We start from the raw sequence: 18,634 nt of genomic DNA on the forward strand, positions 1-18,634 counted from the left end.
GGCTTGGTCCTACCACTTGACTTATCATACACCACCCACCCTGTGCACACACAAAGTCAGACACACGGTACCTCAAGCCCTATACTGGGCTTCAATATTGTATAGCCTCATAGCACACTAGACTTTGGATTCCACTGAAAGAATGCAAGAAAATTGTTCCACAAGATGCTAATCCAGAGAAGTTAACTTTTGAGTAAATACTAGGGGTGTTGATTGACATCTGCATATGGAAATTTCCAGATGCTACATGCTGCTTTGAGACTATTGCAGCCTTCCCTAATCCTCGCTTCTCTGTCCAGATGTTCATCCTTCACTCAATACTGTTTCCTTACCATTGTGACTGCTTGGAAAATTTTGACATTGGTCCTATGGACTCTTCCCAAAGCATTTCTCTCTGATAACTCCAGAAGACTGCAATAATTTATAAAGGTCATAATATAAACAGAAAAGAAGAAAATGGTGTAAAACCCTGGGTTTGAAAAACAGAAATAAAAAGGTATGAAAACAAGTACCAAAATCTCTTAGTACTTAGAAAAAAGATGTAGAATGAAGAAACTAGAAGACACTTTGCGTTCATAACATTGAGTTTATTCTACAGGGTAACTGAGTTTTAAAGGTTTTGGACTCAGACAGATGTGGGTTCTAGTCTAACTGGTGTCTCACTTTACCAGTGTGTCCTTGCATCACTTACTTTCCCTTAAAAATCTGTTTCCTTATCTGCAAAATAAGAACAATAGTAGTAATAGTAACTGCTGTTAGTTGTTACCAATATCAAACGGGAGAATAAATGTAAAGCTGTTAGCACAGGACAGGGCTTATAGTGAAAGTTGAACAAATGGTAGAATTTATTATTTGTTGTTACATTAATAAAAATTGTACAGATTGTGTGACTTGCTTTTCACTTCGGGCAATCCACTTTGAGACTTAGTTTCTCTAAAATGAAAAGGTTTGTACTAAACATTACCTCCTAACAACTTTTTCTAACTCACTGATTCCATCTTGAATAGAACTGATAATTTTATATACAGCCTGAAAACTTTACATTATCTAGACTTGTGAAGCACTGGAAGAGAATCTCAAGTTGAAGAATGTCAGAAGGACAATGGCGTAGGTGAGGAAACAGGGATGGAATTTCTCATGACAAATATCCCTTTTCTGAAGAGTCTGAATATTAGAAACTTGGAGCCTTCCTGGCATAGGGTGAGATAAACATATATGGTATTGCAAGTACATTTTTGGGTAGCAATTAAGCAGGACATGGAGGTACTGGTCTATTAATGGATCAATTCATTTTTTTGTTCAGTGAATAAAAGAGTGAATAAATGAGCCCAACCTGCTTCATTATTTTATATATATATAAATTATATATATATATAAAATTTTTTTAAATTGCATTTTAGGTTTTGGGGTACATATGAAGAACATGCAAGATTGTTGTATAGTTACATACATGGCAATGGTTTGCTGCCTCCCTCCCCATCACCTGTATCTGGCATTTCTCCTCATGTTATCCCTCCCCAACTCCCCACACCCAGCTGTCCCTCCCCTAGTGCCCGTCCATAGACCCCAGTGTGTAATGCTCCCCTCCCTGTGTCCATGTGTTCTCATTGTTCAACACCCGCCTATGAGTGAGAACATGCAAGGTTTGATTTTCTGTTCTTGTGTCAGTTTGCTGAGAATGATGGTTTCCAGGTTCATCCATGCCCCTACAAAGGACACGAACTCATCATTTTTTATGGCTGCATAGTATTCCATGGTGTATATGTGCCACATTTTCTTTGTCCTGTCTATCATTGATGGGCATTTGGGTTGGTTCCAAGTCTTTGCTGTTGTAAACAGTGCTGCAATGAACATTCGTGTGCATGTGTCCTTATAATAGAATAATTTATAATCCTTGGGACATCATTTATTTTCAATACATTTAATATTTCAAGGTGGCTGAAAATGCTTTAGGCCAAAATGAAATAGGAAAATCCTTGCCTCATGCAGTTCTAGGAAGTTGGACATAAAATGGTGTAAGCTGAGCTCCTCATTCCGAGGAGCAAGATATGATGTGGAATATGGAAAATCACTGCTTGTTCTGTCTTGTCTTCTCTTGAATTAAGGATAAAGGAAAACAGCTACCTTTTCAATTAGGGAGGAAAAGGAAAAACCATGGAATTTTGATCACATCTAAAATTAATTAGTCTTCAAAGATAAAACACTCCTACATGTTCATGGTGGCGAGATTACAAAATAGGTCTCAGGGTGTCTCCCAGCAGCGAACTCTGAATTGTCTTAGCAATGAGTAGATAGAGGATGACACTAGGGTACAGGATAATAAGCACTAGGAGCAGGTACTACTGGTAGCGCTAAAATGCTTCTGGCTCCCTCTACCAACTGTTCAAAATTTCATGTTTCTACTAGGTCTGGGGACCAAGAAAAATGCTTCAGACTTTGTAAATCTCGATGGATTGTTTTCTCTAGGCACTTCACAGATTAGAAGGTCAGTGAACCTCAGAAATTCCTCATCCCCTGTTGCACCCAATTTATTATTTAATTTTGCATGCTCTTGTATGCGAGTATTCCCAAATATCCACAGTTTTATATGTTTATATTTTTGCCTTTTCAGATTTCAAGTTGAAGATTTTTTTTTGTCATTATATGAAAATGCTGCTAATTTTGTTCCTCATGATAATTCGTTTCCATGTTTCTGTGAACCAAGATTCTGGTAAGGAAAAACTGAAAAGAATTCTTAATTTTGATTACAGAAAATAGATAATACATGAGTTTGACCGATTTAAAAGTGAGGAGTTTTGTATCACTTTGTTTTGATTTTGATGGTACTAAGAGTAAGGGTGGTAGGTCAAATTCTTTGTGAGGTCACTCTGTGTTTCTTTGAAGATCGTTTGTTTCTGGATCTTATTCCTTGTTAGTAATAGAAAGATATCAGAGCTGTCATCTTGTCCTGCTTCAACCCCTTTTAGGTCTTCTGGGAGGTTGCATGAAAATTCTGTTAATATTAGGGTCAGGCCTGGAAAACTTGGAATGTCTCATCCAAATTCATTTGTGTCAAAGGGTCGTCTTGATTAAGTGTCCAGATTTGCTCCAAATTAAACTATTCAGCTGCTTATTATGAAGAAAGTGCTTTTTCCCTGGAGAGAAAGCTTCATAGTACTGTCTTTTGTCTGTTGGGAATCTCTGTTCTGTGGACTTAAGATACCGGCCCACCCTTAACCACCTCATCACTTCATAAATAATTGGTCATTGTACCAGTCAGCTCACGTTCAGAGCAACTTACCTTGGCTTTTACAGCTTCCTCGAGGAGACTGACCTTGGAAGCAAGTTTCGTGAAGACATAAACTTGACTTTGCCCTGCAAATGTCTTCTTTTGATGTCTCACTAGGCCTTAAGCTTCTTAAGTAGAAGCCACGTTTTTTTCTCCATTGTTTCATGGTTCAGGCATAGTGATGGACCTTATCAGAACCTGAGTCCACCTTATGTGCCAGTTATCTGCATTTCCTTTCTCCACAAAAGATGTAGGACTTCATTCATGAATAGAAAGTCACTGGTGGTTACAAATCAAGCCACCCATGGCAGGGCTCCCATGGCAGTCTTCACAGGGTTCCAGGCTTCTTTTGGAGGAAGGTGTTGATTACACCCTCACTAATTTCTTCCCCTCAGATGCTGCTGGCTATATAATCATGAAAAGAATCTCAGAGTGGTTAGATTTGGGTTATTTAAAAGACAAGAAATTATTTTATCAACTACGCCTTGATCAGATGGCTGTAAAGAGAATGAAATAACAAATAGGGATGCCAAAGCTGGTTTCCCAGCCACTAGAGAAAGGAAAAGTTTGAAGTTATTCAAATTTGATTAGAACTTATCTAGTAACCATTTTAGATAATTGGAATCTCAGAGCGAGGCGGCACCTTAGATATTTTCTAGTTGAATCTACTTACTTTAAAGAAGAAACTAAGGCCTAAGAATATTGAATGTCTTGACAAAGCTCACAGAGTTAGCTCAAGGCAAAGTCAGGGTGTCCATTATTTGTTCAATTGCACTGTATTTTCTTAAACATACACAACATATCTACTTCCCTCCCTGCCCCAGACAAGAAATGAATCTTATGCTGAGATAGAGCCCTGAGTTCAAACCAGCAGACCACTAGTAAACAACAGCTAGTGTTTGAATCCAATGATTGTCTATCATGTAAAAATATAATACCAGATAACTAGTGTTGAATCTAACATTGAATGAAGCTTTAAAAGTTAAACAAAGTATTACATTCCTATATAAAACTTATATTTTTAATGAAAACCAAAACTAGAATCCCTTTCCTAGCCTGAGATACATTGGTGCCATCACATTTTGTACATGTAAGGCTAAAATTTACCAATTATAATACAATGCTCATTCATGATATTCATCAAAAGTACTAACATATTTAACCTTGAAATAGATTGACAATTCCATATTTTTATGACTTATAGATTTTTTAAAACTTAATTTGACTGTTTGGAATATAAAACTTACATGTTTTTAAGTTAATCAGATCAGTGGTTGTGTTGCTTAAATGAGAAAGGCCATCTTTGAGATTTTACCATTAAAGTGAATTTGATACAGTTTGAGTTTCAATTAACCTTTTTATCCTGTTGATATAAGTTGAAGTCAAATTCCAAAAGCCAAAAAAAGTACAAGAGGAAATTATCCACAAAGGTATAAAACCCATGATATTTTCTGTTTTTTTTTTCCCAGTCACTTGTTAATCACTACCTATTTCTAATTAACCAATTCCTTACAAAAGTTATGCTTAATTTTGTGATCAGTTCAAATGAGAGGTTGCGTAAAAGAATCAGCCCAAGATGCAACTATTTCTTTTTCTTGAGAGAATTTGCATTTGCAAGCTATTTTTAGTTTACTGGGAAGGTATTTTAAAAATAAATTTAAAAAAGAAAGTACTTTCCCCCCATAGAGTTGGCATTAAATATGGCAGTACATTTTTAAGGTTTTTGGTTTGTTCATATGTTTGTGGTTTTGCAGGCCCCAAGCATGCAGATGTTGTGTTTCTGTTGGACAGCTCTGATCACCTGGGATCTAAGTCCTTCCCATTTGTGAAAATGTTCATCACCAAAATGATCAACAGTCTCCCCATAGAGGCTGACAAATACCGTGTGGCCTTGGCCCAGTACAGCGACAAGCTTCACAGTGAATTCCACCTGAGCACTTTCAAAGGCAGGAGCCCCATGCTGAACCACCTCAAGAAGAACTTTCAGTTCATTGGCGGGTCCCTGCAGATAGGAAAGGCTCTTCAGGAGGCTCACAGGACCTTTTTCTCTGCACCCACAAATGGGAGAGACAGGAAACAGTTTCCCCCAATTTTGGTGGTCCTGGCTTCAGCTGAGTCTGAGGATGATGTGGAAGAGGCTTCAAAGGCCCTGCAGAAGGACGGTGTGAAAATCATCTCCGTGGGGGTGCAGGAAGCTTCTGAGGAAAACTTGAAGGCCATGGCCACGTCTCAGTTTCATTTCAACCTTCGGACAGTCAGAGACCTCAGCATGTTTTCCCAAAACATGACACAGATCATCAAGGATGTAACAAAGTACAAGGAGGGGGCAGTTGATGACGTCCTTGTAGAAGGTGGGCTTAACATGTGTGTATAGGAATGATGATAAAACACTTTTGAAAAACCAAAATGTGGAGAGGATTGAAATTCTCTGAACATTCCTATCCCCAAAATGGGTACGTTTTCAGGTGTTATGTATCCATACGTTTAAGAGAGTCCAGTGATGATGACTATTTTCAATTCAGCGAACCCCACAAGTCTTGGTTTCTCACATTTCACTTATCTATGTTGCATGACATTCACAGACTTCTTAAAATTTAGGGATGTTTTCTCCCTGCCACCCGGCTCATCTCTGAGCTATTTCCCTGGGCTTTAGTTGCTATGTAGTTTTAGTATTGATTCATTTAAAAGGTAAATTTGCTTCTAAAGAAATTCTTTTCTCTTGAAACCATGTAATATAATCCTAGAATGTTAGACCTAGAAGCAACTTCCCGAAATACAAGTCCCCCCCCTTTTTTTTTTTCCACAAATAGGAACTTGTATATATCCTTAGAAGTGATGAGCCTTGGCCGTGCACAGTGGCTCACACCTGTAATCCCAACACTTTGGGAGGCCAAGGTGGGTGGACTACGAAGTCAGGAGTTCAAGACCAGCCTGGCCAACCTAGTGAATCCCATCGCTACCAAAAATTAGCTGGGCATGGTGGTAGGTGCCTGTAGTCTTAGCTGCTTGGACAGCTGAGATAGGAGAATCGCTTGAACCAGGGAGTCAGAGGTTGCAGTGAACCAAGATTACATCACTGCACTCCAGCCTGGATGGCACAGTGAGACTCTGTCTTGGGGAAAAAAGAAAAAGTGATACATCTTGGGCCAGGTTGCAATTTAAAGTTGGAGCTAGTAGGCCAGGTCTCCCAATTCCCAGCCATGCAGTTTCAGCTCCAGACTGCCTCACTCCCTGCTGCCCTGTTGTGAATTAGTTTTCCCTGTGTTCTGCTCTATGGCCAAACTGTCCTCTTGTACTACTCCAGTAACAAGAATGGCCAGGAGTTTGTGATCATCATTCAAGAGAGGGGCAGGGATAGCCAATAAAAAACAATGTGTTCAATGTGTACATGTCCAAATATGTAATATAGAAAATGCACATTATTCCTGGTTAAATCAGTTTGAAGGAGCTGATATATATAATTACCTGTGGGTAATAGAGAATGCTTTCCTTGGAGTCATCTATGAAACTCTAGGTCCTTATTACTAGCATCTTTCCCAAATAAAAGAACTAAAAGTGCAGTTGCTGTTTCATTCCTATCCCTTAAGAATATTTGGACTGTAACTGCTGACTATAGTGTTGATGATACTTAAATGATTTTAATACGATAGCAATGACAATGGTTCACTGAGTGAACTTTATATACCAGGCCCATGGTAAGAATATTATTAAATCCCCATAACAACTCTATGAGATTAATATTATCTCCCTTTTACAGATGAGAAAATTGAAGCTGGGAGTTTAGCTAAGATATAGTATTTGAACCCAGGTCTCTCTAATCTCAACTTCATAATGATTTGTCTGCCTTCTTCTCTAAGTGCATAACTGAGCTCTGCTGTATGTTCTTCATGCCTTCTAATGCTGAGCAAAATGCTGAACCACCAGCTGAAATTGCGCTTATTTCTTGCCCACACAGTTTGCCAAGGCCCTTCTGTGGCTGATGTTGTGTTCCTGTTGGATGTGTCAGTCAATGGAAGCGAGGAGAACTTTGACTTTCTTAAAGAATTCTTGGAAGAAAGTGTATCTGCTCTTGACATAAAGGAAAATTGCATGAGGATTGGCCTTGTGGCCTATAGCAATGAGACAAAAGTGATAAATTCACTGAGCATGGGCATAAATAAGTCAGAGATTCTCCAGAATATACAGAACCTCTCTCCCCAAACCGGGAAGGCCTACACTGGAGCTGCCATCAAAAAGCTCAGGAAGGAAGTCTTTAGTGCACGGAATGGCAGTCGGAAGAATCAGGGGGTGCCCCAGATTGCCGTGCTGGTGACCCACCGAGCTTCAGAAGATAACGTGACAAAAGCAGCTGTTAACCTCCGACGGGAAGGTGTGGCCATCTTCACCCTGGGCATAGAGGGGGCCAGCGACACCCAGTTGGAAAAGATAGCATCTCATCCTGCTGAGCAGTATGTCTCCAAACTGAAGAACTTCGCCGACCTGGCTGCTCACAACCAGACGTTTCTGAAGAAGTTGCGGAACCAAATAACACACACAGTCTCTGTCTTTTCTGAGCGGACCGAAACGCTCAAATCTGGTAAGGTCTTCTGCTGAATTCTTTTTTTTCCTTGTCTCTCAAATATTCTGTATACAGAGGGGATTGGCCAGGTAAGATGTGGGTGGGAAGGATAAGTTCCTAATTTTTTACTCTAGCTTGATCATACGAATCCTAATTTGGGAACAATAAAAGCCATTGAGGTATTGGCACAGGGAGAAGAGATTTCCCTTTTTAGTTCCTCTTTCATTCAGCTTTAATTAGATTTGTTACTCATCCACGCCCCAGAATACCTTCCTTTTGCTATTTTCCTACCTTCTTTTGTCTCTCTCTCTTGTCTCTCATGTTCCCCTGCTCTTCCCTTTATTTCTTTATTCTTTTTGTAGTTTTCTCACCCAAATCTTCTTCCCTCATTTCCAAATTCCAATTTAGAGAATAAACAGGAGTATGATTTGAATGGAGAACAATGTAATTATGTAATTTGTTGTGGGATACCATTCTAGCATCCACCAGTGTAGGGACAGAGATAGAGGGTGATGTATCTTGCATTTCATATATACACTTATACTATGTAAATATTTTTATGTATAGGTATACATATACATGTATATATTCTTCCATAAATATTTATAGCTTTTTTACTACAAGTGTCATTGTCTCACTCACAAATGGTATCCATAGTTAGTTGACTAGGAGTGGATAAGGAGTAAATAATTTGCTCAAGACAGAGTTCATGTGCCCATAATGTCCAGCTAAATACCTTCTCCATTTCCCAAAACACTACTTGACTTTTTGCCAAGCAGTTATTTACTAATGGAAGAAGTGTCTTATAAAAGACAACTTCAAATATTTTAAATCTCCTGCTATATTCAGATTTATCCTGATTCATGGCAGAGAATTAGGGTAATAAGTGTCAGAAGCAGTTCATTTGGGTTAAGGGATGCTAAGAGTCTTCCATTTTAAACTAACATACCCTATCTTTTTAAGCCTAGAAGCTGTTTACTTAAGAGGTTCATATTTGTTCTTCTCTCCATCTGCTTTCATTTCTTCTTCATGTTTGCCTCAAATGCCACATGCAACTTATTGATTTCATTTTAGGCTGTGTGGACACCGAGGAAGCAGACATCTATCTGCTCATCGATGGCTCAGGGAGCACTCAGGCCACAGATTTCCATGAAATGAAGTCCTTCCTGTCAGAGGTGGTAGGGATGTTCAACATTGCTCCCCATAAGGTGCGGGTTGGGGCTGTTCAGTATGCTGACAGCTGGGACTTGGAATTTGAGATCAATAAATATTCCAACAAGCAGGATTTGGGAAAGGCCATTGAGAATATCAGGCAGATGGGTGGGAATACAAACACAGGCGCAGCACTGAATTTCACACTGAGTCTGTTGCAAAAAGCAAAGAAGCAGCGAGGAAACAAAGTGCCATGTCACCTTGTTGTCCTGACAAATGGCATGTCCAAGGATAGCATCTCGGAGCCTGCAAACAGACTGAGAGAAGAACACATTCGAGTCTATGCTATCGGGGTCAAGGAGGCCAACCAAACCCAGCTGCGAGAAATTGCAGGAGAGGAAAAAAGAGTATATTATGTGCATGACTTTGACGCACTGAAAGACATAAGAAACCAAGTTGTTCAAGAAATCTGTGCTGAAGAAGGTAAGAGAAATCATGGCTTGACCTACTGACTTTCACAAATTGCTCTCCTGGCAACAATTGACATTACTGGTTTAGAAAAACAACAAAAATTACTAAGTTGACATTTGTTGACCTGTGTAACCATGTTTGTTCTCTAGAACCAAGCTAAGAGCCCATTATAGTGTTGTTCTAAATAATATCTGAAGCATAAGAAAAATATTGGAAGGAATTTCCTTAATAAGTATTAATTACCTTCCTCTCACAATTTTTCATGGGTAGAGATGAGTATACACCACACGTGTAACATGATAAAATGATTTAAGATAGTAAGGAGTACTTCAGGTTTATTTGAATGTCTTTTTATAAAGCTTTTGGGAAATCTTTTAGAGTTATATCATTAGTTTTCAACCAGGAGTGATTGTTGCGCCCTCAGGGCATATTTGTCAATGCCTAGAGACATTTCTGATGGTCATAACTGGGGGGTGCTCCTGGCATCTAAGAGGTAGAGGTCAGGCATACTGCAAAGCATTCTACAGTATCCTGCAATGCAGACTTCCCACCTCAGTAAAAATGATGCCTGATATGTCAGTGATGCTGAGGATGAGTAACCCTGAGTCATGTATTTAAGCAAATTACTAAATAACAAATAGAATATTCTCATTTTCATTGTCTTCTGTGCTTTTTTTTACTACTAATGCTTCTTACCAAATACACACTTCAATATAAAATTATTTGTGTTTTAGATTTTCCTGTTTACTCTGAACTTTTTACATGTAGCTGACTTGAATAAACATCCCAGTTTTTGCTATGCAGCTTGCAAAGAGATGAAAGCTGACATCATGTTTCTGGTGGACAGTTCTGGAAGTATAGGACCCGAAAACTTCAGCAAAATGAAAACCTTTATGAAAAACCTGGTGAGCAAATCTCAGATTGGAGCTGATCGGGTGCAAATTGGTGTAGTCCAGTTCAGTGGCGTCAATAAGGAGGAGTTTCAGCTCAACAGATTCACGTCCCAAAGCGACATTTCAAATGCAATAGACCAAATGGTTCACATTGGAGAAACCACCTTGACTGGTAGCGCCCTGAGCTTTGTGTCTCAGTACTTCAGCCCCACCAAGGGCGCCCGGCCCAACGTCAGAAAGTTTCTCATCCTCATCACGGATGGTGAAGCTCAGGACGTAGTAAAGGAACCAGCGGTAGCACTTCGACAAGAAGGCATAATCATCTACTCTGTGGGAGTGTTTGGCTCCAATGTCACTCAGCTCGAAGAGATCAGCGGGAGGCCCGAGATGGTTTTTTATGTTGAGAATTTTGACATTCTGCAACACATTGAAGATGATCTTGTTTTTGGAATATGTAGCCCCCGTGAAGGTAGGCATGAGCATACTCACTAGCAGGGCTATCCAAACAACAGATGTCTTTTTTAGCCCCTGTTTCTTGCATTAAGTATAGTTCTGTTTGCATATGGTAAACTTCTGGTTTAATCGAAATGTTTCTCCTAGTGGCTTTGACCTGTTGAATTAGACAGGAAGAATTTTGGTTTACCTGACCCATTCCCGCTTGCAGGCAAATAGCACTAGAGTGATGAATCTCTATTTAAGAAAAATGGTATCATACCGGGTCTTTGATCAGGTTTTCTAGAAGCAGAAGTTATGTCAGGGCTCTTTGGAAGTGATTTATTGAGGAATTTTCAGAAGGGGTGAAGGAACAGGACCGGGCATGGGTAGGAACTGAACAAGGAAATCATCTTAGCTGGAGTCTAGTTCAGCCTGATCCCATGGGGACTTCTAGAGCATGAATTACAGAGCTCATCTTACTATGAGGCAAGGGGCTCAGCCTTGTTGTGTGCCCTGTGTCACTGGGCTACATGTGGGTTGCTGAGGCAGGCCTGGCACTTATCCTCCCGGGCAAGGTGGCTCCCCTTTGACCTACACATCTACTATACATAGAGTTTATTTTTGCAATTTCTAAAGACCAACACTTGTATCAAATGGTGATAATGTTTGAGAAAACACTTTGATATTTATCAAATTTTATAAAGGAGGAAGGAATATAGTAAGAGAACTTGAGCAATGATTGCTTCAAATGAAGTAAGGAGCATAGTCCCCACTATCTTTCTGTGAAACCACAGAGCAATGGAAATAATCAAAATCCTGGAAATGTAGGGTAATGGAAATGATCAAATTAAAAACTCAGCAAATATAAGGGGCTGATTTATACTGGGACCCACAGGGCTTGATGAAACAGGCATTCTGAAAAAGAAGGAGACGAATCTTCATGGAGTTTAAAGGGAAGAGAGGAACATTGCTTTCTTATTCAAATAACAGTTCTGTTCAACTCCCACTGGAAGGTTTGGTGCTGGTGATCTGTGTTTTGTAGGAAAAGGAGTACACCTGGTTTGTATTTCCTGGTAATTTTACCCAGAACAAATAAGAGCTTTCTGAAGTGTTCTGACACTGAGTAATCTACCCCCGGTCTCCTGGGTAATCCAAGCAGGCTTCCCAGGCAGGCCAAGACTGTGGGGGACATAGTTCTTCTACATCAATTCCCAAGTAGAGCCAGCCTTTCTTGAGAATTTGGTTGATTGCTCTGTACACATGGCCTGCAATTCATGGGGATAAGTACATTGGCTCTAAGGTTTTCAACAGCCCTTACATAGCCAGCAAGTGGATGGCAAAAGAAGAAAATGTGGCACCTCTGGGACTGTTGGTTGGTGGGGCGGGGTGGGGGAGGGGGCAGCTTCTTTCTCACTATTCCATTTCTCAAGAATGGATGAGTTAATGTTTGGATCATGCCTTTCTATGGCCTGTAGTGAGAATGTGCTACATGAGGACTAAATAACAAACCATCTTACAATTCCGCTTCTCCAGAACGGATGAGTTAGATTTGACTGCGCCTTTGGAGGGAACGTGCTACACATGGATTAAGAGTTAATTGTGTCTTTCCTGCTTTACTTTTCCATGGTGCTGACCTCAGATGTAAAAAGTTAATAGGAGCATTATGCCAGAACAGCTTAGTTGGACCAAGTGCAAAGTGGGCTTAGTTCTATGATGAGACCCCAAAATGAAAATGGATGTTTCAAAAAAGTCAAAAGTGAGGAAAAAGTAACTTTGAAAAGTCAGCCATCAGAGAATCATGAAAAATACAGTGTTGCCAAATTCATTTTCATTTGGTCATTTCCCCAGGGTTTATATTAAGTATACAAATGGTAAGATCCCTGTGGCCAAAAAAAAAGAGACAAATTTGTATAAATGAAAGCACATGTTGGAGAAACCACTTATACAGAAAAATTTACACAGAACTGATTTCTTTAATCCAAAGGTTTTAAAATTTTTTATTCCTAACAATCCTGTGATTGTCACTTCACCCCATCTCACTCCCTGCAGTGGGCCCTCAGTTCACTCCTGCCTTATCTTACAAGCTTGCCTACGTGAGCGTTACCTATGTACTGCCAGTACAAATGTGGGTGTATTGTCTCTCTTATCCAGGAAGTCGACATTCTAATGCACAGCATGATCCCCATGGAGAGAAAACACTAGCAATTTAAAAAAAGGTTGGGGTGTCTTCCATGCTGTCCAAAGCTAATCTCATATGGTTTACCTTTCTCTTCCTCTTCCAGAGTGCAAGCGGATTGAAGTTTTAGATGTTGTGTTTGTCATTGATAGCTCTGGCAGCATTGACCATGATGAATATAATATCATGAAGGATTTTATGATTGGCTTAGTGAAAAAAGCTGATGTGGGCAAGAATCGGGTCCGGTTTGGGGCTCTCAAGTACGCTGATGACCCAGAGGTACTGTTTTATCTGGGTGACTTTGGCACAAAACTGGAGGTCATTTCAGTGCTGCAGAATGACCAGCCCATGGGTGGCAATACTTATACTGCTGAGGCACTGGGCTTCTCAGACCACATGTTCACCGAAGCCCAGGGCAGCCGCCTGAACAAGGGGGTCCCCCAAGTCCTCATTGTGATCACCGATGGGGAGTCCCACGATGCTGATAAACTCAATGCCACAGCAAAGGCCTTGCGGGACAAAGGCATTCTTGTCCTGGCTGTGGGGATTGCTGGTGCCAATCCCGTGGAGCTGTTAGCCATGGCAGGATCAAGTGACAAGTACTTCTTTGTGGAGACTTTCGGAGGTCTGAAGGGAATATTTTCAGATGTGACAGCCAGTGTCTGCAACTCTTCAAAAGTAGGTAAGGTTTGTCAACTACATTTTTCCTAATTATTAGCAGAGGGACAAATGAGAGAAAAAACAAAGCAATAACTGTGAGGAACAAGCTTTCCAGAGAGGAGAGAAGGAGCTCTAATTGTTTCATAAGACTTTCTGTATTACAAAATCTCAGGGTTGAAAAGACCTCAGGGATGTTTCATTCAGGCTCCTCCCCAAAGAGAGATACTTTCTGCAGCATGCCTAATCACTTTGTCCTAAACTCTTCTAATGATGGGGAATTCACCAGTTTTGTTTTGTTTTTGGCTTTTTTTTTTTTCCTTTTTCTTTTTTCTTTTAGCCAGGTCTTACTCTGTTGCCCAGGCTTGAGTGGAGTATCATGATCACAGCTCACTGCAGCCTCAATATCCAGGACTCAGGTGATCCTCCTGCCTCTGCCTCCCCAAGGAGCTGGGACTACAGATGTGTGTCATGAGGCCTGGCATATATATATATTTTGTAGAGACAGGGTTTCACTGTTTTGCCCACGCTAGTCTCAAACTCCTGGATTCAAGCAATCTGCCCCGCCTGGCCTCCCAAAGTGTTGGGATTACAAATGTGGGCCACCACATCTAGCTGAATTCACCTGTGGTGAACAAGCTGCATCACAAATTTGCTTCCACATTTTTTCACCCACTAGTTCTTTTCCCTGCTCTTTATCCAGGAAATCAAATTCTGCTCCTAAGAACCAGCTATAATTGCCTGAAGTCTTCTTTCCTTCGGGCTAGAAGTGCCCAATTTCTTTGCTTATTTCAGTTATAGCACAAGGTCATTTAGAATGTGGAGTCTAGCATTAAAAACTCTGTTCCAGCCTCAGAGGTTTTCAGGACAGAGCATAGTGGGACTTCTTTTGTACTGGATACTGGGCCTCTATTCTGGCAGCTGGAGATTGCTTTGCTGCATGAGTGTATGTCTTCCCTCCTTCATCATTTTGCTGTCATTTTATACTTCTGGTTCAGAGAAAGATTGTTTTCTACTTAGTTTCCTATTTTTCCCAAGATGTATTTTACTAAAGATACTAAATGTTTTTACTAGATGAATTGCTGTTAATTCATGATTCCGACATCTAGATATAGTAGTTCTTTTTAAAACTCATCTAACTTCTCTGGTTTTCCCAAGCCTTAGCTTCTTAGAATGCAGGTACAATCTTTTTCTTTCACAAAACTACCCAAATCTTTCTGGGTCTTATTGAAAACTGGTACAAATCTCTTCTCGGTAGCCATTGCCCAAAATTTGATCTACCCTTCTCAAGTTCCTTATAGGAGCTGACATTGCATTTTCATATTGAAAGTTCCCCTTTGGACAGAAAAACAGTATTAGATTTCCTTTATTGATATCTGAAACAAAGTAATTTAATGAGTTAACCAGATCCTAAAGGATCTCAATTTACCATGTTTCTCCTTATCACTTCCTTATTTATCTGGACTTGAGGAATCTCAGATACCTTTAATATTTCCGAGACTGTGATGAGAACTAAGTTAGGACAGTGGTGAATCACTGGAAATGATCATGCTTACCAGAAAGCTAAGGAACACACATGTGCCAAGCATAACTCATTCTTTGGCAATGGCGTCCCATGTTCTTCTTCTTTTATGTTTGCTGTGTTAATACAGGGGAAGCATCTCTATATTGCATTGCTTGTTCACAAATATTTTTCTCAAGTAGATATTTTTGCCTATATATAGCAGATGGGGGCTGATGAAAACTGACTAGATACAGACCAAAAGGCATTTTTTAAAAACCTCTTCTCAATATGCACTAATGAACTAGAAAAATATTTATTGGCTCAAATGACCAGGGAGGCTAAGTCAATAATATGAACCATCTGCCTCTTTGTTCGAATCCCTACATGTATGTGTGCTTTGTTTTCTCTTCTCTTGATGGTGCTACTACTGTCACCAGGCTTTCTGGAAGAGCTGAGGCTAGATTGCAGATGACAACAAGTTTTCCTTAGTACTGGCCCTAGTTCTCTGGCATCTCAGAAAATAAAATGGCCAAAGACCAAACAAACAAGCCCAGAGAAGCATAAAAAGATGTGTGAGTGATTCATGCCTTGTACTGATTTTATGAACTGATCATTTGCTTTTATTTCCTCTCCAGTTAATTCAATTAATTGTGACCAGAGCTTAGCATAAGATAAGAAACCCCTTTCAGAAATAACATCTCTATATAGCTGTGAACTTTTAATTTACTCTTGGTGGATTAAAGAAAGAATAACAATCTGGGTTTGCTGTTGTTCCTTCTCTTCTTTGTAGACTGTGAAATTGACAAAGTAGATCTCGTTTTCCTTATGGATGGTTCAAATAGCATTCACTCAAGTGACTTCACGAAGATGAAGGAATTTCTGGTATCCGTCGTTCAAGACTTTGATGTCAGCCTCAACAGAGTGCGTATAGGAGCCGCACAGTTTAGCCATAACTATCGCCAGGAGTTTCCACTGGGAACTTTCATAGGTGAAAAGGAGATATCATTTCAGATTGAAAACATCCAGCAGCTCGGCGGAAACACACACATCGGTGACGCACTCAGGCAGGTGGGACATTACTTCCGGCCAGACATGGGCAGCAGGATAAATACTGGTACCCCGCAGGTGCTGCTGGTCCTTACAGATGGCCAGTCCCAAGACGAGGTGGCCCAGGCCGCGGAAGCGCTGAGACACAGAGGCATCGACATCTACTCCGTGGGCGTCGGGGACGTAGATGACCAGCAGCTCATTCAGATCACCGGGGCCGCAGAGAAAAAACTGACAGTGCATAACTTCGACGAACTGAAGAAGGTCAAAAAAAGGATCGTTCGCAACATCTGTACCGCAGGGGGTGAGAGCAGTAAGTATTTGGCGAGTTCTCCATGTTGATTCCCCACACTGTCTTCTCTGGCCTTTTCCTCAAGCTCCACTTTCATCCCCTGGGGCTGCTGGGAGAATGTAGTGTGTGCCTCTGGATTTCAAATCCAGCTTTTCACAGTTAAATAATTTACATGACCCGTGGATTGAGAAACAGGGTGCTTGAAATCGGGAGCCCTTTTTTCTCCCTGTCTCCTGGGGGAGCAGGGCTCCTTTGTGAATGGGAATGCCTGCCTTAAGGTGTGAGGAAAAGGCCGTTGTTTGCAATCTGGCTGGTTTCAGAGGTTGAAGAGCATGCCTCAAAGAAAGGAAAATATTTGACTGAGTTTTGGTTGCTTGGCGATATGGCCTATAGGGCTGCCAAGAGCTGTGATACAGGTAGGTAGGAAACCTCCCTAGAGGTTTATATCTTTGTTATGAAAGTTTACCGCAGAAGTTAGTAAATATCTTCTTTACATTGAGTGCATGCTGACACTTTCAACAGATGAAAGTCAAATGTCTTAAAGGAGAAGTAGCTTTTTCTGTTATAAAGACACCTTATGGGTTGGCTATGATTCTTTTTAACTCCCCATGGCAAACATTAACCCCAGATTTCCACTCAAAAAAAAAAAAAAAAAAAAAAAAAAAAACTGCAAGGTCATTAAGAGGCAGCTCTGAAGACAGCCTGACAGTAGATCCTTGCTCTATGGCCATTTCTGTCTGGGACAAGTTGCCTAACTTCTCTAAGTTTCATTTTCTCACCTCCTAAATGTGTACGATAGCAGCACCTAGTCCAAAAGGACATTATGAGGATTAAATGAGAAAATGCGTACTTTTTAAATTGTACTTTAAGTTCTGGCATATGCGTGCAGATCTTGCAGGATTGTTGCATAGGTACACACATGCTGTGTGGTTTGCTGTCTCCTTCCCCCTGTTACCTACATGCAGCATTTCTCCCAATGTTATCCCCCCCCAACCTCCCCACCCCCTGCCATCCCTCCCCTAGCCCCCAACAGACCCTAATGTGTGACGTTCCCCTCCCTGTGCCCATATATTCTCATTGTTCAACATCTGCCTATGAATGAGAAAATGTGGTGGTTGGTTTTCTGTTCTTGTGTCAGTTTGCTGAGAATGATGGTTTCCAGATTCATCCATGTCCGTGCAAAGGACATGAACTCACCCTTTTTTATGGCTGCATAGTATTCCATGGTTTATATGTGCCACAGAGAAAATGCATATTTAAATTTTAGTAAGCATAACACCTGGGATATAATTATAAAGTCCCTTCATTTTTGTCTGCCAGTGACCATTAAATTGATTAATGGAAGCTAGTCTTCCCTTGCCCCTCATCACTTTCAGGAAATAAAAGAATCTCCTTTTGGCAATTAATATGTCCATCCCAGTGTAATATTAACTTTACATTTTATTTAAGGTTACCCCACACTTTCAGCTTGCTACAGGCTGCCTTGCTGTGTGAGAAGTAGTTGGCGCTTCACCCTCCGTCCACAGCCTTTCACTGCACTCCCCATCTTCCAGGTGCTGCTCCATCTTGCCACAGTTTCTGGCCTCTCCAGAAGGAGAAGGTATTAGGAAAGGGGAGCAACTAAAGGGATACAGGAAAATTTCTAATCTGATGGCCCTTGTCAGGAATTGGTTTTCTCTGACAATAGCCCATGTCTGAAGCTGGGTCCATTCATAGGTCCTTCAAAGATTCCACTTCCTGCCCCACATCATCCCCTCCCCCACCAAGCCACCTTTGTCTAAAGATCTCTCCACAACAGTTTTTTAGGAGGGTGAATATATCTCTATTCCAGAGTGTCCCTTACGCCTTTCTCAGCCTCTGGGCATCTGGGGCTGCCTCTAGCTTTGTTCAGCTGAGGTTTCTCTGCCCCCCTCCAGGGACTCCTTAGGCGATTAGAGGAGGCAACAACAGCTTGCTGTCCACTCAGCCATATCAGCTCCATGGTCATCAAAACTACATTGAGATACCACCTCAAGCCAGTTAGAATGGTGATCATTAAAAAATCTGGAGACAACAGATGCTCGAGAGGATGTGGAGAAATAGGAACACTTTTACACTGTTGGTGGGAGTGTAAATTAGTTCAACCATTGTGGAAGACAGTGTGGCGATTCCTCAAGGACCTAGAAATAGAAATTCCTTTTG

The 18,634-nt window shown here is 40.7% G+C and overlaps 1 protein-coding gene across 1 annotated transcript in view; it reads left to right on the forward strand.

Annotated features, from left to right (window-relative positions):
* Positions 1–18,634, forward strand: part of COL6A6 (collagen type VI alpha 6 chain) — a 148,617-nt gene that overhangs the window by 38,637 nt on the left and 91,346 nt on the right. Inside the window, exons 2-9 of the mRNA XM_017510156.2 lie at positions 2,407–2,485; positions 2,612–2,710; positions 5,023–5,619; positions 7,224–7,844; positions 8,901–9,461; positions 10,254–10,811; positions 13,060–13,635; positions 15,905–16,474. Of these exons, the coding sequence (XP_017365645.1) occupies positions 2,644–2,710; positions 5,023–5,619; positions 7,224–7,844; positions 8,901–9,461; positions 10,254–10,811; positions 13,060–13,635; positions 15,905–16,474 (3,550 nt within the window). The 5' untranslated portion in view covers positions 2,407–2,485; positions 2,612–2,643. The remainder of the gene's footprint in view (positions 1–2,406; positions 2,486–2,611; positions 2,711–5,022; positions 5,620–7,223; positions 7,845–8,900; positions 9,462–10,253; positions 10,812–13,059; positions 13,636–15,904; positions 16,475–18,634) is intronic.

The sequence above is a fragment of the Cebus imitator genome, unplaced genomic scaffold, assembly GCF_001604975.1.
Source record: "Cebus imitator isolate Cc_AM_T3 unplaced genomic scaffold, Cebus_imitator-1.0 Scaffold432, whole genome shotgun sequence".
NCBI lineage: Eukaryota > Metazoa > Chordata > Mammalia > Primates > Cebidae > Cebus > Cebus imitator.